Raw genomic sequence first — 27,301 nt, 5'->3', positions numbered from 1 at the left:
AATGTTAAATATACCTCTTCTGAATTAATCTCACTGCAATCTGCACCATGTACAGTAATTCCCCTTTCAGCAATATACTTTTAAATTGACTTAATAAACTATAGATTACACAATCTCCTAAAGTACTCAGTGGGCTTAACTCTCAAGCAAGCAGGTGCAGCACCCTGAAGTGGTTCATCGCCATGGCCAGAAGCAAGATGGGGGGTGGACTCCAACCCTGGCTGCAATGCAGAGGAATGAGGCCCCCTCTACCCAGCATCTTCTTCGTGAATGTGCAGTCAGTGGATAACAAAATTGAGGACTGTAGGCCAAAAGTGCTGTATCGTCAGGAATTGAGCAATTGTTGTGTTCTGTGTTTTACCGAGGCATGGCTTACTCAGAATACACCATATACAGCGATCAGACCCGAAGGCTTCTCGATACACAAGATGGACCAAACTGTTGATTCAGAAAAGGCAAAAGGTGGAGGTGTGTGCTTCATGATAAACTTTCGGTGGTGCTCTGATGTGGCAATTTGTTGAACACCTGTTACCCTGACCTTGAACACCAAACAATGAAATGCCACCTGTTCTATTTACCAAGAGTCCTCCTTCATAATCCTGTCCACAGTTTACATACTACCAGTGGTCAAATGCAACCAAGCACTTGAGATACTGCATGATGCCATCATCAAACAGGAAACAGTCCACCCCAATGCATTTCACATCAGAGTCAGGGATTTCAAACAGGCTTGTTTGATTGAAATACAGAACAGTACATCATAGATACGGGCTATTTTGGCCTACCACACATATGCTAAACAGGATGCCGAATTCAAGTTATCAGCTTATCTACATGCATTGATAACTTCAGGATCCAAGTGCTTTCTGATATCGTTGTCAAATGTGCAGCTTTAACAATTCCTGCCAACACAGACAACAGGGTCAGACAGCATGGAAACTGGATTTTCGGACCAACCAGTCTATGCTAAAACTCTGGGTGTAAAAGCTGTCACCCCAGGTCTCCTTAAACCTGTGCTGCCCAGTTTTAGACTCTCCAACCCGAAGCAAAAAAGACCTTGATCCTGTTCCCAGCTCCTCTTAATTTCCTATTCCATTCGAGGCTCTAAGGAGGAACAGGGGAAATGGGGGGAGGGGGTGCAGGCGTGACTTACCCATCCCGGGGATCCAAAGCAATGGCCCGGGGGTGCTCAATGTCACCAGCAATAAGGGTGGTGCGCATTGAGCCATCCAGCTTAGCCACCTCGATCTGGTCCAGGTTGCTCTCCACCCAGTAGATGTTGCCCGCAATCCAATCCACGGCCAGACCCTCGGGGGTGGCCAGGCCATACTGAACTACCACCTCCACGCTGCTCAAAGCTGCAGAGGAATGGCGAAGGGGAGAGTCACGTTATCAGAGACCCATGGAATCCAACCACCACCACCCCCCAACCCCCAAGCAGTAAACTTCACCCTCAACCCAGACAATGGTTTGGAGCACAAAAAATCAACAGTAAATGGAAGGAGCAGATAATAGAGGGGCGGGGGAAGGGGGGAGGGAGAACAGAGAGCAGAAGTGAGAGCAAGAGAGGAGGGATGAGCAGGTGGGTGGGGTGGGTGGGGAGTGTGAGGGTGGTGAAAAGGGGAGTGGAGGATTGGGGAGTCATGGAGAAGAGAGAAACATGGGAGTGGCAGAGAGAGGGTGGCAAAAGAGGGAAATGGGAGAAGGGAGAGGGATTGACAGACAGAAAGGTGAGGTGGAGTAAAACGGGATTAAGGAGGGGGAGCTGAAGAGAGGGGAGTAAGAGAATAGCAGAGTTAGGAGATGAGGGAAGTATATGAGAGTAGAGTGGATTGAGGAGTAGATTGAGAAGGGGAGTGGAGGTATAACGAAAGCATCACAATTTCTCACACCTCGTGATGACACGCCCTTTCCTGCAATGCTCTGGTCTCCCGATCGTGCGTCCATCTTCCAGGGCAGCTCTGTGGGAGAGGAAAACAAAACGAGTCAGCAGTCAGTCTGTGTTTGTGACTGGGGCTGTTTAAGAAGTTCAGTGGGAAAGGACTTTCACATGTCATTACCCACATCCCTCATGGGTTTTTAAGAGTCTCCCTTCTGTCTGGTTGCATTATCAACTTGTCTGGAGGTTCCAATGCACAGTATCACAAGAGGCTGCAGTGGGTTGTAGACTCAAGCAGCTCCATCACGGGTACAAACCTCCTCACTATCGAGGACATCTTCAAGAGGTCGTGCCTCATGAAGGCGGCATCCATCAACAGGGACCCTCACTATCCAGGACATGCCCGCTTCTCATTATTACAATCAGAGAGGTAGTACAGGAGTCTAAAGGCACACACTCAGTGATTCAGGAATAACTTCTCCTCCACCATCTGATTTCTGAACAGTCAATGAACCCATGCATCATTGTTCCTTTATTAATTGCTCTATTTATTTATCCTTTTAACTTGTAGCAATTTTAAGACCATAAGATACAGAAGCAGAATTAGGCCATTTGGCCCACCGAGTCTGTCCTGCCGTTCCATCATGGCTGATTTCCCTGTCAACCACATTCTCTTGCCTTCTCCCCATAACCTTTGTTGGTGCTATGAATTTACTCTGATATTCTGGAATCTGCTTGTTTTCTGGGACCTTTAGGGCCTGAGTGATTGGGAGAGGTTGAGTAGACTGTGATTTTATTGATTGGAGGATAGGAGGCTGAGGGGTAACCTTATAGGGAATTATAAAATTGTACAAAGTCAAAGTTGTGTTTATTGTCAAACCGTAAAACCGTAAGTCATAAGAACACAATTAGGCCATTCGGCCCATCAAGTCCAATCTGCCATTTGACCATAGCTGCTTTGTTTTTCCTCCCAACTCCAATCACTCGCCTTCTCCCCGTAACCTCTGATGTCCTTACTAAACAAGAACTATCATCCTCTGCCTTAATTATACTAAATGACTTGGCCTACACATCCGTAAGTGGCAAAGATTCACCACCCTCTGGCTAAAGACATTTCTCCTCACCTCCATTCTAAATGGACATCCCGCTCTATTCTGTGGTTGTGTCCTCTGGTCCTAGACTCCCTCACTATCGGAAACATCCACTCTATCTAGGCCTTTCAGTATTTGATAGGTATCAATGAGATTCCTCCCCCCACCAGTCTTTTAACCCCAGAGCCATCAAATGCTCCTCATACATTAACCCTTGCATACCTGGGATCATTCTTGTAAACCTCTTATGGATCCTCTCCAATGTCAGCACTTCCTTTCTTAGACAAGGGGCCCAAAACTGCTCATAATACTCCAAATGTGGTCTGACCAATGTCTTATAAAGCCTCAGCATAACATCTCTGCTTTCATATTCTAGTCCACTCAAAATGAATGCTAACATTGCATTTGCCTTCCGTACCATAGACTCAACCTGCAAGTTAACCTTTCGGGAATCCTGCATGAGGACTCCCAAATTCCTCTGCACCTCTGATTTCTGAAATTTCTCCCCATTTAGAAAATAGTCTATGCTTTTATTCCTACAGCATGACGTACACTTCCTGACACTGTATTCCATCTGTCACTTCTTTCCCTATTCTCCTAATCTGTCTCAGTCCTTCTATAACCTGTCTGCTTCCTCAACACTACCTGCCCTATCTTTGTGTAATCCACAAAACCATCAATTCCTTCATGACATCAGTGATATACAACGTGAAAAGAAGCTGTCTGGGGTCATCAAGGGAATGGCGGCGTAAGGAAAAGGTCTCTCGACAAAAGAGAAGGTAAACTGCCCCAAAATCGAATTTAGACAAATACTTAATATTGCATAACTATATTAATAAAAGGGGCAAGGATGATGTCTAAGAACTCAAGATTAAAAAGTCCGCTCCGAAGGCTGATAAACATAAAGAGACGCAGCAAGGCGACGGGCCTAGCTCCCCCACGGCAAGCCAGGACGGAGATAATGAGGGGGAATCGGTGACTCTGCCTTTGATTCTCAGAGAGATTCGCGAGTTCCGACATGATAACAGTAAACAGCTGGAACATATTAAAGGAGAAATAGTAAAAACTAACTCGCGGATAGATGAAGCCGAAGCGAGGATTGTTGGAATTGAAGAGAAGCTACAAAACGCCAAGGAAGTGATAGCAGAAACGCTGAAGCTGCAAGACCAACTCCAGTGGAAATTAATAGATCAAGAAGGCCGCTCGAGAAGGGAAAATGTGAGGATCTACGGCGTTCCCGAAGGAACCGAAGGTAAACCCGGATTGATGATTCCCTTCATAGAGAAGCTGCTTAGAGAGAACCTTGATATACCGGCCGCAAAAGACCTACAGATAGAAAGAGCTCACCGCGCGTTGGCACCACAGCCTCCAGCAGGCGCTCAGCCCAGATCGATTCTGGTCAGATTTCTCAGTTACAGAATGAAAGAAGAGGTGCTTAAAAGGGCATGGCAAAAGAAAGGTTTTATGTGGAACAACTGTAAAATCAGTTTAGACCACGATTACGCACTGGGGATTCTTGCCAGGCGGAAGGAATATACGGAAACACGGAGAGTCCTGAAGGAAAACAACATCAGATTCCAGACCCTGTATCCAGCTCGGCTGAGAGTCTTTTATGACGAAGGGACAAAAACTTACGCTACGGTGGAGGAGGCAATGTTGGACCTGGCGGACCGGGGGCTACCTATTAAAGTTATCACCCAACCGGAGTCGCTACTGGAGAGGATTCGGCAGAAGTCGTGGCAGTTAGTGGGGCGAGGACACTCCACTCGAACCAGAGTGTCAAACTACAAGGAAAAGCTGCAAATATTCAGACACAGAGAATACAGATTAATTAAGAGAAATGACTGAAAAGAGTAAATCGGACTTAAAGGTAAAATGAAAACTGGTAACTGAAAATAAACTAGACGGAATAACTTGAATGATAGCAATATGGTCGAGACATAAATAGGAGAAAATTCTCTATGATTATTCAAACTGCTGAGGGCCCTCTAACACGGTGAAGATAGAGGTTATCCCTCTGAACTGAGGCGGGTCGGTGCTCAGGCCTCACTGTGGGAAGTCGGGAAAAATTTTCAAATGTTGCACGTTCAAAAATGTCTAGGGTGTGGTTATATGTCTTGGTTTACTGTTGAGAAGGGATTGCTTACTGTTTGGTTAGAAAAGGAGAGTGTTTTTTTTCTACTAGAGAAAAATGCAAACTGAATTGGTAAAAATAATTTCCTATAATGTTAATGGGGTTTTGAATCCAATTAAAAGAAATAAGATAATGTCTAAATTGAAAAAAGAGAGGGCACAAATAGCTTTCCTCCAGGAAGCACATATGAGCCAATCTGAACATGGAAAATTAAAAAGAATGGGCTTTAAGCATGTATTTTATTCATCATATAACTTCAGTCACAAAAGAGGGGTAGCTACTTTAATATCAAGTACTCTTAATTATGAACATATTTCAGAGACTAAAGGCAAAGAAGGACAGTTTGTAAAAATCACAGGAAGAATAGAAGGTACAGAAATAACATTGCTGAATATTTATGCTCCTCCAGGTTGTGAATGGTCATTTTATAGACACATTTTTGACCTAATGGTCAGTTCTCAAGGGGTAGTAATTTGTGGAGGGGATTTTAATATTAGATTAAATCCTGTATTAGATTCTTCAAGAATAGTTACTCAGAATAAACCTCTGACTCGGAAAATGAATTCATTGATGGAGGAGTTGGGAATTATAGATGTCTGGAGGGAATTACACCCTACTAGTAAAGATTATACACATTACTCTTTCCCTCATTCAGCCTATTCAAGGATAGACTATTTCTTTATCTTTAATACAGATAGACTCAGGATAAAAAACTGTAATATTGCAACAATTGATCTGTCGGATCATAGCCCAGTCTCTATGTCTCTAATCCTGGAAAGGAAAATGAGGAAGACACTATGGAGGTTAAACTCACATATACTCAATAACCCGAAAGTAATGGAGAGATTAAGGGGAGGAATCAAAGAATATCTAGACCTTAATAACACGGGAGAAACATCACCAGTGATCTTATGGGATACAATGAAAGCTGTACTGAGAGGGAAAATTATTTCCATTACCACTCACATGAAAAAAATCAATGCACAAAAATTAGCAGACCTTCAAGGAAAATTAAAACAACTTCAAGTTGTAGATAGCAACAAAAGTAATTCAAATCGAAAACAGGAAATTAGGAAATTGCAAAGTGAAATTGACGATATTTATACGTTGGAAACTCAAAGAAATTTTCTTTACCTGAGACAAAAGAATTATGAAGTAGGAGGTAAATCAGCTAGATTATTAGCATATAAATTACGAAAACAACAAGCAGACAATACAATTCATAAAATAAAGAATCCAAAGACAAAGCTTGTGGAGAGTGCAATAGGGAAAATTCAAGAGAGTTTTCAAGCATATTATCGAGAGCTGTACTCCCAACCCCGGGCCCCCAATGAGCCCTATATAGACAGTGTATTGAATTTTTTAGATCTACCTAAACTTACAGGTTTACAAAATGAAAGTTTATTAGAATCAGTAACTGTCAAAGAACTGAACATGGCCATCTCTAGGTTAAAGGCTGGAAAGTCCCCGGGTTCTGATGGGTTTACCTCAGAGTGGTACAAGTCCCTGAAGACACAGTTAGCCCCATTACTACTTAACACCTTTAATTGGATCCTGCAGAGAGGAGAAACTCCACCTTCCTGGAAAGAAGCGATTATTTCAGTTATTCCCAAAGAGGGTAAAGATAAACTAGAATGTGGCAATTATCGGCCAATTAGTGTTCTTAATTTAGATTACAAACTATTTACATCTATATTAGCGCGCAGATTGGAAAAGCTTTTACCTGGCCTAATCCACTTAGACCAGACTGGATTTATTCAACAAAGACAAACACAGGACAACATAAGGAGAACTCTGCACATATTAGAACAGGTTAATTAGAACAGGTTAATAAGAACGAGACAGAGACAATGGTAGTAGGATTGGACGCTGAGAAAGCTTTTGATTCGGTTAGTTGGACATTCCTATACAGAGTGTTAGGAAGATTCGGCTTTCAAGAAAAGTTTATTAAAGTAATTCAGACTCTATATGACAGCCCTACAGCCCGAATTAAGATAAATGGGGACCTCGCTGACTCCTTCATCTTAGAGAGAGGCACTAGACAGGGACGCCCAATTTCTCCTCTCCTTTTTGTGCTATATATTGAACCGCTTGCCCAACTAATAAGACAGAGCGAAATCGTAAAAGGTATCAAGGTGGCAGGGATTGAACAGAAAGTGGCGTTATTCGCAGATGACGTTTTGGTCTATCTGAGTGAACCAGAAAAATCATTTATAGGATTGTTTTCACTGTTGGATGACTTTGGGAAAATATCAGGTTATAAAATAAATGTAAAGAAAACGCAGGTTATGTCCCTAAATTATACACCATCCAAAAAATTGCAGGATACATACGATCTTAAGTGGGAAGCTAAATCATTAAAATATTTAGGAATAACCCTGCCGAAGGATCTTTCAACACTGTCACAGGTAAATTATGGGCCATTAATCTCAGAGATAAAAGCAGATATGCATAGATGGAATCTTATCCCCTTTTTAAGTTTAAATTCAAGGATAAATACTATAAAAATGAATATTCTTCCTCGGTTATTGTATCTTTTCCGTACTTTACTGGTGGAGGTGGATGATAATCAATTCAGGGAATGGGACAAATGGATTTCCCGCTTCATTTGGCAAGGAAAGAAACCTAGAATTCGATATAACACCTTACAGTTAGGGAAGGAAGGAGGAGGTATGGTTCTTCCTTGTCTGAGAAATTATTTTTATGCCTCACAGATAACCCCTCTGTTATATTGGTGTAATAGGGAATATAAGGCTAGATGGAAGGAAATAGAATTTGGATTAGTTGACAGTTTTCCTCTACAGGCCTCAATAACTGACAAAGGATTGATGGCCCAGTTGGAAAAATTTAAAAACAGTTGGATAAATCTTACATTAAAAGTATGGCAGAAGGTGGTTAATTCATGTGGAATTAATAACATGTTAAAACTCTTTAGATGGTGTGCATATGATACCGAATTCTTTCCCAACAGAGGAGATAAAAGATTTGAGTTATGGATAAAGAAAGGTCTTACAACCTACCTCTCATTTATAGATAAAAGAGTATTACAAAGTTTCCAAATCCTGCAGGACAAACATGGCCTAGAACACAATGACTTTTTTAGGTACCTTCAAGTACAAAACTATGTTAACCAGAGTTGTAGATATACAGACCTATCAACAGTAGAATTAGAATTTTTCAAGATTCTGAATTCAGCTTGCAGTTCAATACCTAGTAAATCAGTTTCTCGAGTATATAATGCACTCTCCCATGCTAAAAATGTAAATACACTGTATATTAAAGAGAAGTGGGAGAAAGAAGCGGGGTTGGTACTTTCAGAGGAGGCTTGGGGGGAAATCTGCAGCTTTCAATGGTCCTCGACTAATTCTTTGACTTGGAGAGAACATTGTTGGAAAAACATTACAAGATACTTCAAGACCCCATATCAGGAAAAATATAAAGATACAAACGTGACGTGTTGGAGAAGGTGCGGCTCCAAGGAGGCAAATCATTTTCATATTTTCTGGGATTGCCCTAAATTAAGTCTATATTGGGAAGGTATTCATAGAACATTAGTTAAGGTACTTAGGTCCCAGATACCTCTGAACTTTGAGACCCTCTATTTGGGGCATGTATTGTTTCTTGAACAGAAGGAAGATATAAAGTTGCTGCAGGCCCTCTTAGTGGCAAGTAAGAAATCAATCACTAGAAAGTGGCTAAATCCAATACCACCTACATTAGAAGATTGGCACAAAATTATCTTGGAAATATTTAAAATGGAAAAGTTGACTTATTCCCTGAGAATTCAAAAAGAAAAATTTTATCAAATCTGGAATAAATGGATTGCATATATAACCCCAATGCGAGCAGACTTTAGATGACTCTCCTAATGATTTATACTGCTCTTCTCATCAACACAGTAATATTGCTAACGTAAGTACCCCTAGTCTAAATGTCTTTTTTTTGGTTTTCTTTTGGAAAATAGAGAATTAACACAAGTAAAGGGAGAGATTTGGGAAAGGGATAAAAAATGGAAAAATTAAGTAAATAAGTACATAGGGATTGGATAATTATGTCTGGGGGCAGGAGCAAGCATGAACAAATTAGGATATAAACACCTACAATGGTTGATACATAGGCTTATATACAACATTTTGGACCAGTGGAAATGGTCCAGAAGGGTTATATGGAAACTATTATTACCATTTTTCTTAACAACTAATTCCATTACTTAGCCTAATAGGTTAGATTTACCACAGTACATAATTATCTATTTAAATGTCTAATTTCCTTTTATATCATCTCAATGTGTACTTAAGAATGTATAAATAATTATAGTTTTATACATATAAAAAAATGGAAAAGGTTATATGTGTGAAAAAGTACATGATATTTGTGAATTCCTTATCCAAATAAACATATAATTAATTAATTAATTAATTAATTAATTAATTTTTTTAAAAAAAGAAGCTGTCCTAACACCAACCCCTGGGGACCACTAGTCACCAGCATCCAATCAGAAAAGGCTCCTTTTATTCTCAGTATTTGCCTTCCGCCAGACAGCCAAACTTCAATCCATGCTAGTATATTTCCTGTACCACTATGGGTTCTTGTTTTGTTAAGCAGCCTCATGAACAGCACCTTGTCAAAGGCTTTCTGAAAATCTAACTAAACAACATCCGCTCACTCCTTTGTCTATCCTGAATGTTACTTCCTCAAAGAGTTCCAATGGATTTTTCAAGCAAGATTTCCTCTTAAGGAAACCATGCTGACTTTGGCCTATTTTATCATGTGCCTCCAAGGACCCAGAAACTTCATCCTTAATAATAGACTCCAACATCTTCCCGACCACTGAAGTCAGGCTAACTGGCCTGAATAACATTTTCAATAGTCTAGTCCTCCAGACCCATTGAAGAATCACGTAATTCCTGAAAGATCGTTACTAATATCTCCACAATCTCTTCAGCTACCTCTTTCAGAACCTCAGGATTCTGAAAGAGGTAGCTGAAGAGATTATGGAGGCATTAGCAATCCATCTGGTCTAGGTGACTGATCTACTTTCATACCTTTCAGTTTCCCAAGTACCTTCTCCCTAGTAATGACACCTAGCACTTAACTGTAGCACTAGCATCTTCCACAGTGAAGATTAATGCAAAATACTCCTTCAGTTCGTGTGACATTTCTTTGTTCACATTACTATCTCACCAGTATCTTTTTCCAGTTGTCCGTTATCCACATTCATCTTTTATTCTTTATATATCTGTAAAAACATTTGGTATCCTCTTTTCTATTGGCCAGTTTACCATCATATTTCATCTTTTTTCTCCTTATGGCTTTTTTAGTTCCATTCTGGCAGTTTTTAAAGCTTCCCAATCATCTAACTTCAACACTAATTATTGCTATATTGAGGAAAAGAGGGGGTGAGAGAGAGACAGGCTGACAGGATGAGAGTGAGGTATTGGAAGGGAGAGAGGGTGATGGAGAGAGAAGAGGAGAGCATAATGAATTTAGAGAGAGACAAGACAAGACAGACAGACAGAGTGGCAGGGTGAGAGCGAATTAGAGGGAAGGAGTGAAAGACAGCAAGGACAGAGTGACGAGTGAGATGGAGGAAGGAACAAATTACCTCCACTCTCAGAGAGCTTCCCCCGGTATATCTTGTCCTCCACTACGTCGGTCCAGTACAGAGAGCTTTGGTTCAGGTGAAAGTCCAAGGCAATGGTATTCCTCAAACCGGGTACGAGCACGCTAAAGTCACCCTTACGAAGGTCAATCCGCCGAATCTCATGCCGATTGGAAAAGATGATAAATGGCTTGAAAGGATCTGCAGAGATATATCACAAAGATTAGTCCAACCTCCATGCCCCTGGGTCAGACCAAAACCGGGAGCACTGTGCACAGTTCCCGTCTCCCTATCCCTGGGTCAGACACACACCAGGGCAGTTCCATATCCCTGGATTTCTGTTCCCTCCACCCCTCCCTTGTATGAACAACGACATGTATTCACTTGAAGCAGCATAGCTCCCCCTGCTTCTGTAAAGCAGCACGTATCATCACGAGGGTCACGAGACCCAGTATCACTCTCCCCAATGCCTCTCCGCGCACCGCCCCCCCCACGGCCCTCTCTCCCACTCGGCCCTTCCGATGAACCAGTACACGTCCTCACAACTCTCCTCCTCCCTCATACCTTATGCCCCTCTTCTCTTCCAACATGCTCCCCACAATCCCAAGAACCGACACACATCCTCACCTGAATCAATACAGTTGCCCCTCCCTACCTCCCTCTCCCATCTGTGAACCAACACATATCCTAACCAGGCCCAGTACCACTCACCCTTGCTACATCCTTCCCAACACCTTGCCCTCCCTGATGCCCTCCCTCTCCCTCCAGGAGAAAGCGGGTATCCTCACCATTGCTGGCACAGCTCTTGCCGTCGGGCATCAGCGCCCATCCCTGGTAGCAGGAGCACTTGACAATGGTCTTGTGCTGCTCACAGCGCTGGCTGCACTTGAGGTGCTTGGCACAGTAGCTCTGGATCTGACACTGCTTGCGGTCCGCACCCAGCTCCATCCCCAGGGGGCATGAGCAGACAATCCCTTCTCCGGGGGCAACCGTACAGTTGTGGCTGCAGCCCCCATTGTTCAAGGAGCACTGGTCTGTGCATTAGGAGGGTGGGAAGACCAGCAGAGGGAGACAAGGAGAAGGGAGGGAGACATACACAGGGAGAGAAAGAGGGATGGAAGTAGGCAGGGAGAGTGAGGGAGAAATGAAGAGTAGGGAGGTGGGAAGAGAAGGTGAGAAAGGGAGTGGGGAGGAGGGGAGATGGGGGAGAGAAGGGAGGGAGAGAACAGTGAGAGACAGCTACACCATAGCTTTTGACACATACTCAGTTATTGCAGTTCGTGTGTTGATGGCTGACAAGGTGGGGGTCACCCTACATCTGACCCAGGGAGTGTGTGATGGGACAATGTGGAGAGAGATTCACTCTGTGTCTGATCCTGGGTGTGTGTGATGGGACGGAGTGGAGGGAGATTCACTCTGTGTCTGATCCTGGGTGTGTGTGATGGGACAGTGTGGAGGGAGATTCACTCTGTGTCTGACACTGGGAGTGTGTGATGGGACAGTGTGGAGGGAGATTCACTCTGTGTCTGACACTGGGAGTGTGTGATGGGACAGTGTGGAGGGAGATTCACTCTGTGTCTGACACTGGGAGTGTGTGATGGGACGGTGTGGAGGGAGATTCACTCTGTTTCTGACCCTGGGAGTGTGTGATGGGATGGTGTGGAGGGAGATTCACTCTGTGTCTGACACTGGGAGTGTGTGATGGGACAGTGTGGAGGGAGATTCACTCTGTGTGTGACCCTGGGAGTGTGTGATGGGATGGTGTGGAGGGAGATTCACTCTGTGTCTGACCCTGGGAGTGTGTGATGGGACAGTGTGGAGGGAGATTCACTCTGTGTCTGACCCTGGGAGTGTGTGAAGCGATGGTGTGGAGGGAGATTCACTCTGTTTCTGACACTGGGAGTGTGTGATGGGACGGTGTGGAGGGAGATTCACTCTGTGTCTGACCCTGGGAGTGTGTGATGGGCAGTGTGGAGGGAGATTGACTCTGTGTCTGACCCCGGGAGTGTGTGATGGGACAGTGTGGAGGGAGATTCACTCTGTGTCTGACACTGGGAGTGTGTGATGGGACAGTGTGGAGGGAGATTCACTCTGTGTCTGACACTGGGAGTGTGTGATGGGATGGTGTGGAGGGAGATTCACTCTGTGTCTGACTCTGGGGGTGTGTGATGGGACAGTGTGGAGGGAGATTCACTCTGTGTCTGACACTGGGAGTGTGTGATGGGACAGTGTGGAGGGAGATTCACTCTGTGTGTGACCCTGGGAGTGTGTGATGGGACAGTGTGGAGGGAGATTCACTCTGTGTCTGACCCTGGGAGTGTGTGATGGGATGGTGTGGAGGGAGATTCACTCTGTTTCTGACACTGGGAGTGTGTGATGGGACAGTGTGGAGGGAGATTCACTCTGTGCATGACACTGGGAGTGTGTGATGGGACAGTGTGGAGGGAGATTCACTCTGTGTCTGACCCCGGGAGTGTGTGATGGGACAGTGTGGAGGGAGATTCACTCTGTGTCTGACCCCGGGAGTGTGTGATGGGACGGTGTGGAGGGAGATTCACTCTGTGTCTGACCCCGGGAGTGTGTGATGGGACAGTGTGGAGGGAGATTCACTCTGTGCATGACACTGGGAGTGTGTGATGGGACGGTGTGGAGGGAGATTCACTCTGTGCATGACACTGGGAGTGTGTGATAGGACGGTGTGGAGGGAGATTCACTCTGCGTCTGACCGTAGTAGACACTGATGGGACAGAGTGGAGGGAGATTCACTCTGTGCATGACACTGGGAGTGTGTGATGGGACAGTGTGGAGGGAGATTCACTCTGTGCATGACACTGGGAGTGTGTGATGGGACGGTGTGGAGACTTCACTCTGACTCCAACATTGTGTCAGACTCGGTCTCATTGGTGTGGACACATACCACAGAGCTCCCCTTCATCCGAGCCATCAGCGCAATCATCCTTCCCATCGCACAGCTGCTCTGGAGGGAGGCAGACGGAGGTGTTCTTGGCACAGGAGTGGGAGGGGGGCTTGCAGACAAGGGCCTCGCAGTTTTCTTCATCGGAGCTGTCCTCGCAGTCATTGTCACCATCACACACCCAGGTCTTGCTGATGCAGCGGCCTGCAGTCGGGGGATGACCACAGTTACGGAGCAGTAAAGGCGGAGGGGAAGAGAGACCTACTGCATGGATCTAGGTCCAACATCCATGCTTGGAAACAAACTGAGTAGGCTGTCATGTATAAAAATGCCCTCATACAAACACACTCACCATGTAAGAAAATTTGCCCTGTACATCTTCTTTGAACTTATCCTCTCACCTTAAATGCACACCCTCTGCTATTAGACATTTTGACCCTGAGACGGCTGACTACCCTATCTGTGCCTCACATAATCTCATAAACTTCTTCCAGGTCTCCTCTCAACCTCTGCCACATCAGAGAAAACAACCTAAGTTTGTCCAACCTCGCCTTATAGTTCTTACCATCTAATCCAGAAGCATCCTGGTGAACCTGTTCTGCACCCTCTCCAAAGCCCCCACACCTCACATGTATGCGCGTGCACACACAAACACACACATTAACACCCACAGGCACTCAAATACAGAGCCACTCACACACACAAAACTACACAAAGACATTTATGCACACACTGACAAACAGACACTAGGAAGACAGACACAGACACAATGACGCACATTCACTGCAGCGACAGACAGACACACACACACACACACACACACATCCCCATACCTTCTCAGACGTAAAACAAACACGTCATATACTCCACACATACACACATTAATATAGACACAGAAACAGACACAAAGACACACACATATTCTCTCTTCCCAAAGCTACGGTCAAACTGTCCAGTATGGCAGGACCTACCAGTATCCTTGCAGCCGAACTTGATTGTGGGGTCACACATGTGGGTGACACCCTCACAACTGCGTTCGTCACTGGAGTCCACGCAGTCTGTGTCCCCGTCACAGCGCCAGCGCATGGGGATGCATAGACCGTCCATCTGGCACTGGAATTCGTCACCATGGCAACCTCCAGGCGGTCGGGTGGCTGATGGGAGAGGGAGAGATAAGCATAGAGATAAAACACAGACAGGGTGGAGGATCAGCGGCCAGAGCAATACCCTTCAAACCTCCAAATGAAGGCAATAGGAGAGGGTGGATACATGGGGGGAGGGGGGCTGGGGGAAGAGATAAATCACAAAGGATCAGAGTTGGTGTTTGTTGCCCTACTCTTCCTCCCCTCCACTGGAAGGGATAGGAAGAGGCAGAAACATGGGGGGGGGGGCATAAATAGCTGGTGACGTACTCTTTGTCCCCTCTACTGCAGGGGATAGCAGCATGTGGAAACTTGAGAGAACAGGGTAGATGAAATACACAGGACCACCACACCCTTTGGCCTCCCTAGCAGAGTGGTATAGAAGGGAACAGAGACCCTAGGGTGGTGGTAGGGAATAAAAGCCCGGGAGAATTGTTACTGGTAGTGCCACACTCACCCGCCCCTCAACAGGGGTGGGCTGAACCCTGGCAAGAGGCTGAGAGAGGGAAGGGTTATGCTGTGTGCTGCAGTCAGATCCTTAGTGAGCAGCAGGGCTATGCTGAGGAAGGAGCTTTGCCAGGATGTGAGGCTACAGGAAACGGACAATGCTGGTGGCTGAGCTTCCATTGGCATCAGGAGTGTGCTACAGTGCACAGTCTCTTCTGGGTGTGGGGCTACACTGAGGACGGGGCTATTTAGAAGGTGTGGCTACTTTGAGCAGCAGGTCTAGCTTATGGGTGGATCCTAAGAGGTGGGCAGGTCCTCATCAGGAGGTGGGGCTTGATGGCAGAGCTGAGAGCGAGGGGAGACAAGTCCTACCCACCTTGGTTGGTGCAGTTGGCATGAGTTTCGTCGCTGTAGTCGCCGCAGTCATTATCAGCGTCACAGGTCCAGTGCCCGGGAATGCAGCGGCCACTGTTGCACTTGAACTGGGCGCTGGAGCAGGAATGAGTACAACCCGCCTCGTCACTGCCGTCTCCGCAATCATTGTCTGTGGGTCAGGGGTGGGAAGAAAATGGGAGAGCCCACAGGGAGGGGCGGTGAGTGTCAGATATCAGAGGGAGGGTAAGTAAGGGAGAGTGAAGGGGGATTGGAGGAGGGAAGAGAGAGGGAGGTGTGAGGAGAAGTGGAGAGAGAGGCGGAAGAGGAGAAGTGGAGAGAGAGGCGGAAGAGGAGAGGAGAGAGGGGGTAGGGGAGGCAGAGGGAGGGAGTGGAGAAGGGAGAAGTGGAGAGTGAAAAGGTAAGTGGAGGAAAAAGCAAAGTGAAAATCGAGGGGCAGTGCAGGCGGGGGAGGGGGAGGATTGGGGAGAAGAAGGGACTGGATAGAAAGAGGAGAGAGTTCTGAGGGTGAGGTGCATTTACAGCAACATGCTTTTAACAGGAGTACAAAAGGGGAAAGATGAAGGAACTATGTGTGAGAGGGCAATGTCTAATGCAAGAGGCATGTGTTCAGCTGGGGTTAATGCAAGTCACTGAAGTGTTGTGCTCTGTGATATTCAGAGGGGTGAGGGAAGAGAGGGGGATGGAGGGAGGGAGAGAGAAGGCAAACAGAGGGAGAGGATGATGAAGGGGCAGATAGAGGGAGACAGGCAGAGAAAGGAAGCGGGAGAAGAGAGCGGAAGACAGAGAGGAGGGCAGAGAGCAGGAGACAAGGGGAGGACAGAGCAAGAAATGGGGGAGTGGGAGGGGCAGGGAAGAAAGGGAGCAGGGGAAGATGGAGCAGAGAGCAGTAGACAAGGGAGAGAGGCAGTTGGACGAGAGAGACGGGGTGGGGAGAGAGCACAAGGGACTGGGACAGAGTAGTGAATTAAAGTGGATAAGGAGGAGGTGAGAGAAAGCACACAGCCGGGAGTGCAGAGAGATCACCCGGGCATAGCTCCAACCGGCAGTGGGACAAAGCAGGCATAACTACTGTCAGCACCTCCTGCTCCCTGAGGATTTAATTCTCTCTTTCCAAACCACTCCACGTCAGGACTAATCCTACAACCCACCAGTTTAGGCGGGAGACTGAACTCTGTGCATCTGCTTTTCTTTTGCCACAAGCAGCATTTTGCAGAAGTGCCAATCTTGGAAGCAGCTGGAAAGAATTTTGCTGAACCCTTCCTGTTAAGACTGGCCGCTTTAGATAGAAAAGTGGCTAAAGAAATTTGGTATACGGACACCCTCTGAGTTCCCATCTCTCCCTTCTCACCCCAAAGCTGTGCCCTCCGGTTCTTGATTCCCCAATCATGGGGGGGGGGAGAGAGCTGTGTGTATTCACCCTATTTCTGCCCCTCATGATGTTATACACCTCTATAAGGTCACTCTCAGTCTCCTACACTCCAAGAAATAAAGTCCCAACCTGGTCAACCTCTCTCTATAACTCAGTCCAAAGCTTTATACAGCTGCAACATGGTTTCCTAGCTCTTATATCACTGGACAACAAGGATTTCGCTTCCTGAATTGTTTTGGATGTATTTTATAGGTCTTGGGCTCCTGATCATAAAAATCACCATGAAATTTCCTTATCACCATCTTTTTGTGATTGCCTATATTTGTTATTTCAAATCACTATTCAAGTCAATTAAAATGTTGCCCACAATGTAAGCTGAAAAGTTTTCTATCTTGTCCAGGCATTCCTGGGCAGGTTTAGCCAGGGCAGTTGCTGCACGGCAGGACAGGTTTTAGAAAGGTTATAAAAGCATCTCTCTCACACACACACACACACACACACACACACACACACACACACACACACACACAGACACACTGTTCTATGCATTGCATTTACATCTATATTGGTCTGTGATCACATTGATGTGCATGCTCTACACGCACAGCATATTGTGTGTACTCATTATATAATAAAGTCATGGCATCTTAAGGAGTGTTCCTGATAGCAAAATGTCTCACCAACGTTGCAACAGCAGCGATACTTTGTTATATTTGTGGCGAGTATACACTTAAATCTCAAAGATGGAGAATAATTATTCTTATTAAGAAAGTCTATGAGCTCTACTTTAGATGTAAATTTGGTGACCAAGCCAAAGCCTGGGCTCCTCACCTTTGTTGTGCAATATGCACTGTCGATCTTAGAGCATGGCCCAGAGGTACTCGGAAGTCAATACTGCTCGCTGTCCCGATGATATGGCAAGAGCCTTTTTGTCATATACCCACCAACACTGGTGAAGAAGTTACCCCTCAGGTCCCCTGTAAATCTTTCCCTTTTCACTTTAAACCTACATCCTCTAATTTTAGACTCCCCTATCCAGGGGTAAAAAGACCACTCACATTATCTACTCCTCGCATGATCTTACGCATCTGTATCAGGTTTAGCCCTCAATTTCAACCAGTACGCAGAAGAACTCAGTGGGCTGAGCGGAATCTATAGCAGGAGGGGGATGGTCAGCACTTCAGGTCGTTACCCTGCATTTTCTTGAGATGGCACCTCAAGGAGATGGCACCCATCATCACTAAGAATCCTTACTTTGATTCCGATCACATCTCAGGTTAACCATTCTTCTCCCACTTGACCGTCTGAGCTCCTCGTCTCCATGGTCCCACGCTCTCCTACATTGCATGGAATCGAACCCCACCCTACCCATCCTTCCTGTCACCTAGTCACTTGAGTCCCAGCAGCATCCTTGTAAAGCTTCTCTGCTGCAACTGTACTCCAACAGTCAGGGCATCTCATCCCCTGCCCTTTTGCATCTTTTGTGCAACAGAAATTCTGTAGGACGATGGAAGAAACGAGCTCCCAAGGGAAGCCCAACATGGTCACGGAGAGAACATGCACCACACACACACACACACACACACACAGTGCCGGAGGTTGGGATTGAACCTGGGTCTCTGGAGCTAGGAGGCAACTGTTCTCACACTGTGCTATTCTGTCATCTTTTTGTTTTGGTCACACTTACAAGTGATCACTTGGGATTCTGGGGCCGCTAGTTCTCTCTACAACAGCCCAAGAAAGATGGCTGATGTTGCTTTGGAACGGATTTGCTTAAGGGGTGGTGGTAGCAGAGACTCTCACAACTTTGTGGAATTATCTTGATGGTGTTTGTAGTTTTGTTCACAGACTACGGGGAGGATGTGAGTGCATTAGAGATGGTGCAGGGGAGACTTACCCGAATGTGGTCCTGGGTCGGAGGACTTTATTACGGGACAGTGTTTGGAAAGGCTGGACTTTGTTTCACAGAACCACACAGCGCAGGAACAGGTTCTTCAGCTCAACTGGTCCATGCTGAGTTGCCCAGCAATCTAGTCATACCTGCCCATATTTGGTCCTTGGCCCCCTAAACCTCTCCTATCCATGTACTTACCAAGGTGGCATTTATATATCGCTAATGTGCCCACCTCAAGCATTGTTTCTAGCAGCTCATTCCAAATCTACAGCACCCTCTACATGAAGAAGCTGCCCTTGATGTCCCTTTAAAATCTCTAATCTCTGATCATAAACCTCTGCCCTCTTGTTTCCAGCATCCTCCCCAGGATAAAGATTGCGTGCTTTCACCCTGTGTATGCCTCTCATGATCTTATACACCTCTATCAAGTGTACCACAATCTCCTTAGTATCAAGGAATAAAGTCCTGGTCTTACGAAACCTCCTCTTGTAACTTAGGGCCTGAGTCAAGGCATCCCAATGAATCTTTCCTGCACTCTTTCTACTTTAATAACATCTTTCCTATAACAGGGTAACCAAAGGTGTACACAATACTGATTAAGTGCCTCAGCCCAGTCAACTGTTCATTTCCCATCCATAGATGCTGCCTGAGCAGTTGAGTTCCTCCAACATGTTATGTGTGTTCCTCAAGATTTCCAGCATCTGTAGAATCTTCTGCATCTCCATTATAGTGCTGTCTCACTAACACTGTACAACTGTAATATAACATCTCGACTTCCATACTTGATGCTCTGACTGATGAAGGCCAGTGTGCCAAACACTTTCTTCACTCCTCTGTCTACCTGTGATGGTGCTTTCAGTTAACTGTGCACTTATACTCTCAGGTCTCTCTACTCCACTACAAACCACAAGGACCAACCACTCACTGTGTAAGCCCAACTCTTGATTTGAACTTCAGATTTCCAGGCTTGTCTTCCCTGGGACAAGGGAGGCTAGAGGACATCCAGCAAAAGTACAGAAAAGTCAGAGATAGCTCAATGGAATCTCATTCCTGGCTGACACTGAGGTGGGGAAATGACCTGCGTTTGCAAAATGCTGGTTGCTCGAGAGAATAAATGCCTCCATTCCCTACCAGGAGCTAGAGGAGGGAGAGTGGGGTTGGGGGGGGGGGGGTCAGCATCTAGCACGAGGGTTCCTGCAGAGAGTGGGGACGCATGCAAACTGGTTCTACACACTGACCGTCGAGAACTGGACACCCCTCTTCATCAGAGACGTCCGCGCAATCATTGTCTGCAACACACAAAAGGGGCGGACAGAGCACAAGGTTGGCAGGGAGGGCGAGACACCACAAGACTGACTGAAGCCGATCAACAGAGAGAGACAAACACACATGGGTAGGGGAGAAGAGACAGCAGCAACAAGCCAATGGCTGGGAAGAGGTAATTTGGACAGAGGGGCTCAGAGAGGTAAGACAACACTGAGACCACAGAGCACAGTTCCTGTCTTCCTATCCCTTATCAGACCCACACCAGAGGACTCTGCACAGTCTTTGTCTCCCTATCTGTGAGAAGGACCCACACTGGGAGCGCCGTGCACAGTGATATTGCTTCACTGACCTGCTATTTACAGTATGTCACACTTCAGCAACCCCGACCTCCCCCTATCTCATACAGCTGTACTGACCTGCAGCTCTCCTCCATCACGTCTTCAACTTGAAACCAACATCTCTCTCTCTTGTTCCGACAAGGATTTTCAGCCCCAAACATCCTGCTTGATTTTTTCTCTCCATAGTCACTACTTGACCTGCTCAGTATTTCTGCTTCTGGGAAGGCACTTTGAACTGAAACTCTAGTCGTTTCTCCAAAGATGCTGCCTGGCCTGCCAAATGTTTCTCAATCTGTCTGAGGCTCTTGATCTGTCATGTACACTGTCTCTCCCTCCACAGCTGCTACCTGAACTGCTGAGTATCTAGTTCTGTCCAAGTACCTTTGACCTGAAATGTTCACTGCTTCTCTTTCCTCAAATGCTGCCTGACCTGCTGAGTATTTCCAGTCGAAGAACCCTCTTCAACCAAACGTTTCACTGTTCTTACCCCCACGGAAGCTATTTGACCTGTTATGTCTTTCTAGTTCAGTCCAAGGATCTGTGACCCCAAACTCTCACTGCTCTCCTCTCTTCACAGACGTTGCCTAACCTGCTGAGTGTTGTAGTTCTTTCCAAGGGTCTTTCACCTCAAACTTTCACTGTTCCTCTCTCCTATGATGCTGCCTGACACGCTGAGTGTTACCAGCCTGACCACACTCAGACTGTTGCTGGGGCTTTACAGCATGTTCCAGATTTGTTACTAGAATAGTTTTTGTTCAGATTATTAAGGTGAATCCTCCAGGATCCCTAGCCAAGGAAAAGGGAATGGTGACATTTAATGCTGCTGATTTCTGTCCCGCCAACACTGAGACCAAGCAAGATGGGACGAGATGGGGGGAGGGGGGTGTAGGCAGGTAGGAGTATAACACAGAAGGGAGGGGCCAAGAAGGAGGGAGGGGATTTCCCCTTACTCACCAGCGTCACAGCGCCAGTTGATATTAATACAGCGTCCATTGTTGCAGGTGAACTGTGTCAATGGAAAGCAGGTAGGGTAGGCTGTGGAGATCAAAGTCAAAGAGGAGTTTATTGTCAAATACACAAGTCCCTGTGTGCACAAGTGCAATGAAAATCTAACTTACAGCAGCTTTACAAACACAGAGCATCAGGTACACAACATTCAGAAAAAAAACATAAATTATACACTTTTAGCACAACAAAAGAAGTCTATTTTAGTGCAAGATGATCACAGTATTGCTGTACTGATGTAGTGATCAGTGTGGTACCGGTTGGTTCAAGAACAGAATAGTTGAAAGGAAGTACAGTAGTTGTTCCTGAACATGGTGATGTGGGATTTCAGGATTCTGTACATCCTGCCCGATGAGAGCTGTGAGAAGATGGTATAGACTGGAAGGTGGTGATCTTTGATGAAGGACTCTGCCCTCTTGAAGCAACGGCTCCAGTAAATACTGCTGATGGTGGGGAGGGGCATGTCTGTTATGTATTGAGTAGAGTCCACGACTCTAAACCAGGACTCAGGCTAGATCCCCTGTCAATAATGGGATCCCTCCACAAACACAACTCCCAAGCATAGTGTTTGGGAGATGGGACTGCACTGACTCACATCTCAGGTCCCAGCCCTCAGGTCAATGACAGAAGGCTTTGCGCCAATCAACCTCATCCTGTACCCCACCCTAACCCTCAAGACCCCACCTCACTTCCTCACATGCCATGGCCCCTTTCTGCAGGACTTGAATAGTGAACGGTGAGACAACAGGGAATATTGTAGAACAGAGGACTGAAGAGTACAGATACATAGCTCCCTGGGACAGCAGGCTAATTAGATACATAACAGGCTTGACAATGGGAAGCAGAGGAGAGCCATGGAAGATTGTTCCTTGGATTGGAAGCCTGTGACCAGTGGTGTTCCCCATTGCTCAGTGATGGGCTCATTGGTGTTTGCCATCTATATCAATGATTTGGATGAAAATGTACAAGGCATGGTCAGTAAGTCTTCAGATGTGGGAGGCCAGAGAAGAAATTGAGGGAGCCACAGCTGAGGTGCCTTTATTTAAGATGGGCAGCAACGATAAACTTGGGAACTAAAGGCCAGTAAGTCTAACATCTGAGGGAGGCAAGTTACCGGAGGGAATACTCAGGAATAAGATATACGTACATCTGGAAAGGTGTGGTGGATGAGTAACAGTCAGCATGACTGTGTACGTGCGAGATTGCGTCTCACTGATTTTACTGAGTTGTTTTTTTTAAGGAGTACTGAAAAGGTTGATAAGGGCAGGGCAGTAGACAAGATTTTTATGGACTTCAGTAAGGCCTTTGATAAGGATGGGGATCATGATGGCATAGCATTTAGCACAACGCCACTACAGCTTGGGTTGTCAGAGTTCGGAGATTAATTCCGGCACCATCTGTAAGGAGTTTGTACGTTCTCCCCATGACTCTGTGGGTTTCCTCCCACAGTCCAAAGATATATCAGTTAGTAGGTTAATTGGTCATTGTAAATTGTCCTGTGATTAGGCTAGGGATATACAGGTGGGTTGCTAGTCAGTGCAGTTTGCTGGACCGGAAGGGTCAGTTCTGCGTTGTATCTCCAAACAAACATAGTGGGCAGCTCTGACAAGCTAGATTGCATGGAATTGAGGGAGAGCCGGCTAACTGGATACACAAGTGGTTTGATATAACAGGAAACAGAGGGTGATCGTGGAAGGTTGTTACTTTGACTGGAGGCGAATGACTAGTGGTGCTCCACAGAGGTCAGTGCTGGGCCCTTTGCCGTTTGCCATCTATATCATGGAATTTAATCAGACATGGTCAGGAAGTTTGCAAATGACACTAAAATGAATGGTGTTGTTAACAGTGAAGATGGTCATTAGGATTTACAGGGGGATCTTGATCAACTGGGTAAGTGGGCAGAGGAATGGCAAATAGAGTTTGATTTGGAGAAGTGTGAGGTGTTGCATATTTTAGAAAGATAAACGAGGGTGGGATTTTCATAGTAAAAGCAGAGCCATAATGAGAGTTCTGGAACAGAGGGACCCAGAGGTACAGGTACATGGTGTCACAGGTAGACCGGGTGGTGAAAAAGGCATTTGGCATGTTGGCCGCCATTAGTCAGAGCATTGAGTACTGGAGTCAGATGGTTATATTGCACTTGTACAAGACCTTGGAGAGGCCGCAATTGGAGTATCATGTTCAGTTTACCCTCTTATAGAAAAGCTACTATAAAGCTAGAAAGAGTGCAGAGGAGAATGACAAGGATGTTGACCAGGCAGAAACTCTATTCCATGAAGTGTATGAGCTTAAAGGTTGGTTGTCCTGCTATAGAAAAGATGCAATTCATCTGGAAAGGGTGCAAAGGAGATTTAGATTTGGATGTTGTGTGGACTGTTGGAATGAGTTATGTAGAAAGAGAATGAGCAGGTTGTGACTTTATTCCTTGGCGTGTAGGAGACTGGAAGATGACCTTATAGAGGTGTATAAGATTATGAGGAGCAACTTCTTCACCGAGAGGGTGGTGGGAAAATGGAACGAGCTGCCAGAGGAAGTGGTTGAGGCAGGTACATTAACATTTAAAAGGCAATTGGGCATGGACATGGATGGGAAAGGTTTGGGGGGTGGGGGGAGAAATATGGACCAAACGCAGGCAAATGGGACGAGTTTAGGTGGGAATCTAACTAGTTGGACTGAAAGACTTGTATCCACGCTGTATCTGGCTGGGCATGGACCAGTTGGGCTGAAGGGGCTGTTTCTGCACTTTCCCCACACATACCGCAAGATGCTGGCTCGTCGGACCGATCCCCGCAATCATCATCCAGGTCACATGTCCAGGAATTTGGTATACAGCGTCCATTAGCACAGGAGAATTGGTTTGGGGGGCAAGTTCGTGCTGTGGAGGAAGGGGGAGGGACAAGGAGAAGAAGAGAGGGAGAGAGAGAGGGATTAAGAAAATACACCTTCACAGAGCTTCCAGGGCCCGTATCCAAGACAAAGCAAAGCAGCCCGCTCAATTGGCACCCCATGCCCTCCCCTACCCATATCAACACATCCTCCCTCCACCACCAGCAAACAGTGGCCAAAGCGAGCATCATCTGCCTTGCCTGGCTAGAGTTCGTTCATTCACTCCACATCCACCACATTACCTCTCCACCATCTACAGATCAGGAGTGTGATGGAACACCCCCCACTTGCCAGGGTGGAGTTAATCCATGTACTCCACACCCACATTACCTCTTCACCGTCTACAGGTGAGGAGTCTAATGGAACACTCCCCACTTGCCCGGGTGGAGTTAGTCCATGTAGTCCACATCCACCACATTACCTCTCCACTGTCTACAGGTCAGGAGTGTGATAGAACACTCCCCACTTTCCCGGGTGGAGTTAGTCCATGTACTTCACATCCACCACATTACCTCTCCACCGTCTACAGGTCAGGAGTGTGATGGAACACTCCTTACTTCCCCGGGTGGAGTTAGTCCATGTACTCCACATCTACCACATTACCTCTCCACTGTCTACAGGTCAGGAGTGTGATGGAACACTCCCCACTTTCCCGGGTGGAGTTAGTCCATGTACTTCACATCCACCACATTACCTCTCCTTCGTCTACAGGTCAGGAGTGTGATGGACCACTCCCCACTTGCCTGGGTGGAGTTAGTCAATGCACTCCACATCCACCACATTACCTCTCCACCACCCCACCCCGACCCACAAACACCCCCTCCTTCCAACACTGACTCCAGTGTGCACCATCTACAAAACCCACCATGGTCAGTTGCCCAGACAACTCCAATAGCCTATCCCAAACCTCTCCCCACCCAGGACGAGGGTAGTGGGAAGGGGAAGTGGGAATTCAGTCATCTCTCCCTCTCTCATCCTCCTGGAACAAGCCACTGGACTGTCATCAGATGCAGAGGGGTACCTGAACATGTGGCGTTAGACTCATCTTCACTGTGACCACAGTCGTTGTCTCCATCACAGAGCCACCTTATCGGGATGCACCTGTTGTTCTGGCATTTGAACCGGTCAGACGGGCAGGTGTGTTGGTCTGGGACAGGGAATGAGACAATCATGAGTGAAGTGGGTTTATTATGGCTTTATAGTTTATGAAGCTTTGGCTTTATGTGATAAGTGACATATCAGTACACCGAGGTTATATAAGAGAAAACAGAATCCAGAATAAAGTATGAATAGTTACAGAGAAAGCGCAGTGCAGACACACAATGACAGACTATGTAAGGCCACGATAAAGTCAGGAGTCCATCTCATTATACTGGGGAACAATTCAATAGACTTATAACAGCGTGGCAGAACCTGTCCTAGGGCCCAGTTGTATGTGATTTCAAGCTTCTGTATCGTATGCCCAGTGGGAAGGGGAGGGGGGAGAAGAGAGAATGCCTGGGATGGGCGGGGTCTTTGATTATCTTGGCTGCTGTACCGAAGCAGCAAGAACTGTAAATATATTTCCAAATGCGACCTCAGCAACATCTTGTCCAAATACAACATAACATCCTAACTTGTTAATTCACCACCGGTTCTACCTCTGACACCATTCTCAGGGAACCATGTACCTGTACACCTGGATCCCTCTGTTCTACAACACTCCCTAAGGCACCACATTCACTGTGAAAGTCCTACACTTATTTATCTTTCCAAAATGAAAACTATCACATATTTCTGAATTAAGCTCCACTTGCCATTCCTTCACCCATTTACCCAGCTGAACGAGAAACTCTGTAAATCCTGATGGCCATCCTCATTGCCAACGACACCACCCATTTTAGTTTCATCTGCAAACATCCTAAACATGCCTTGTACATTCTCATTCAAATCACTGATACAGATGCGAAACAGCAATGGGTCCAGCATCGACCCGAGGCACACGACAGGTCACAGGCCTCCAATTCGAGAAACAACTTTCCACCATCACACCCTACTTCTTACCATCAAACTAACTGAGAATCCAGTCAGACAGCTCTCTCTGGATCCCTTGCAATCTTACCTTCCAAAGCAGGATACCATGTTGAATTTATCAAAGACTTTACTGAAGTTCATATAGACGTCTACTGCCCTGCACTTATCATACTTATTGGTTACTTCAAAAAACATTTCAGTGAAATCAGTGAGACTGTCACTTATCAACCCCATCTTTCCAGATATGCCTATATCTTATCCCTGAGAATCCCTTCCAGTAAATTCGTTCCCACAGATGCTAGACTTACTGGCGTATAACCATACCTAACCCCTGGCTAAAGATGAAGCGTATATCTTAACCAGGACTCCTATAACTTCTCTAGCCTCCCACATCTGCAGACTTACGTTCTCATCCAAATTATTGATAATGATGGAAATAACAATGGGCCCAGCACTGAGCCCTGGGGAACACCACCAGTCACAGGCCTCCACTTCAAGAAACAATCTTCCACTGTCACCTTCAGCTTTACGCCATCGAGTCAATGGCATATCCAAGTTGCCGCTCACCTTGGAGGAGGTGCTTGAGTACCCAGGAAGCCAGGGAAGGCAGATAGATGGCATCTGGGGGCAGGGGAACAAACGAACGGTGTCCAGACAGAGAATGTGGGAGGACAGAGAGTTGACGGGAAAGATAGAGACTGGTGGTTCTGGTGGGGGGGCGGGGAGAGGAGACAGCAGAGGAGGATAGAAAGAAGGGGTAAAGCGTAGGCGGGAGGTACAGAGAGCACGGAAGGAAACAGAGAACAGATGGGGGGGACTTAGCGTGCAGTCGGGCAGACAGAAGACAAATGGGGGGCTGTGGAGAAGAGAGTGGACAGGGCACATAGAACGAATAGGTAGGAAAGACCACAGGTAGGAATGTATG

General features: G+C 46.2%; 1 protein-coding gene across 1 annotated transcript in view; it reads right to left on the bottom strand.

The window, feature by feature from the left end:
* Window positions 1-27,301, bottom strand: part of LOC140191511 (low-density lipoprotein receptor-related protein 1-like) — a 293,778-nt gene that overhangs the window by 139,992 nt on the left and 126,485 nt on the right. The window contains exons 17-26 of the mRNA XM_072248962.1: window positions 25,385-25,510; window positions 24,236-24,352; window positions 21,427-21,507; window positions 15,586-15,753; window positions 14,592-14,774; window positions 13,624-13,824; window positions 11,495-11,740; window positions 10,710-10,907; window positions 1,893-1,961; window positions 1,154-1,358 (exon numbers count right to left, since the gene is read on the bottom strand). Of these exons, the coding sequence (XP_072105063.1) occupies window positions 1,154-1,358; window positions 1,893-1,961; window positions 10,710-10,907; window positions 11,495-11,740; window positions 13,624-13,824; window positions 14,592-14,774; window positions 15,586-15,753; window positions 21,427-21,507; window positions 24,236-24,352; window positions 25,385-25,510 (1,594 nt within the window). The remainder of the gene's footprint in view (window positions 1-1,153; window positions 1,359-1,892; window positions 1,962-10,709; window positions 10,908-11,494; window positions 11,741-13,623; window positions 13,825-14,591; window positions 14,775-15,585; window positions 15,754-21,426; window positions 21,508-24,235; window positions 24,353-25,384; window positions 25,511-27,301) is intronic.

The sequence above is a fragment of the Mobula birostris genome, chromosome X, assembly GCF_030028105.1.
Source record: "Mobula birostris isolate sMobBir1 chromosome X, sMobBir1.hap1, whole genome shotgun sequence".
NCBI lineage: Eukaryota > Metazoa > Chordata > Chondrichthyes > Myliobatiformes > Myliobatidae > Mobula > Mobula birostris.
This window is presented reverse-complemented; position numbering and strand designations above follow the sequence as displayed.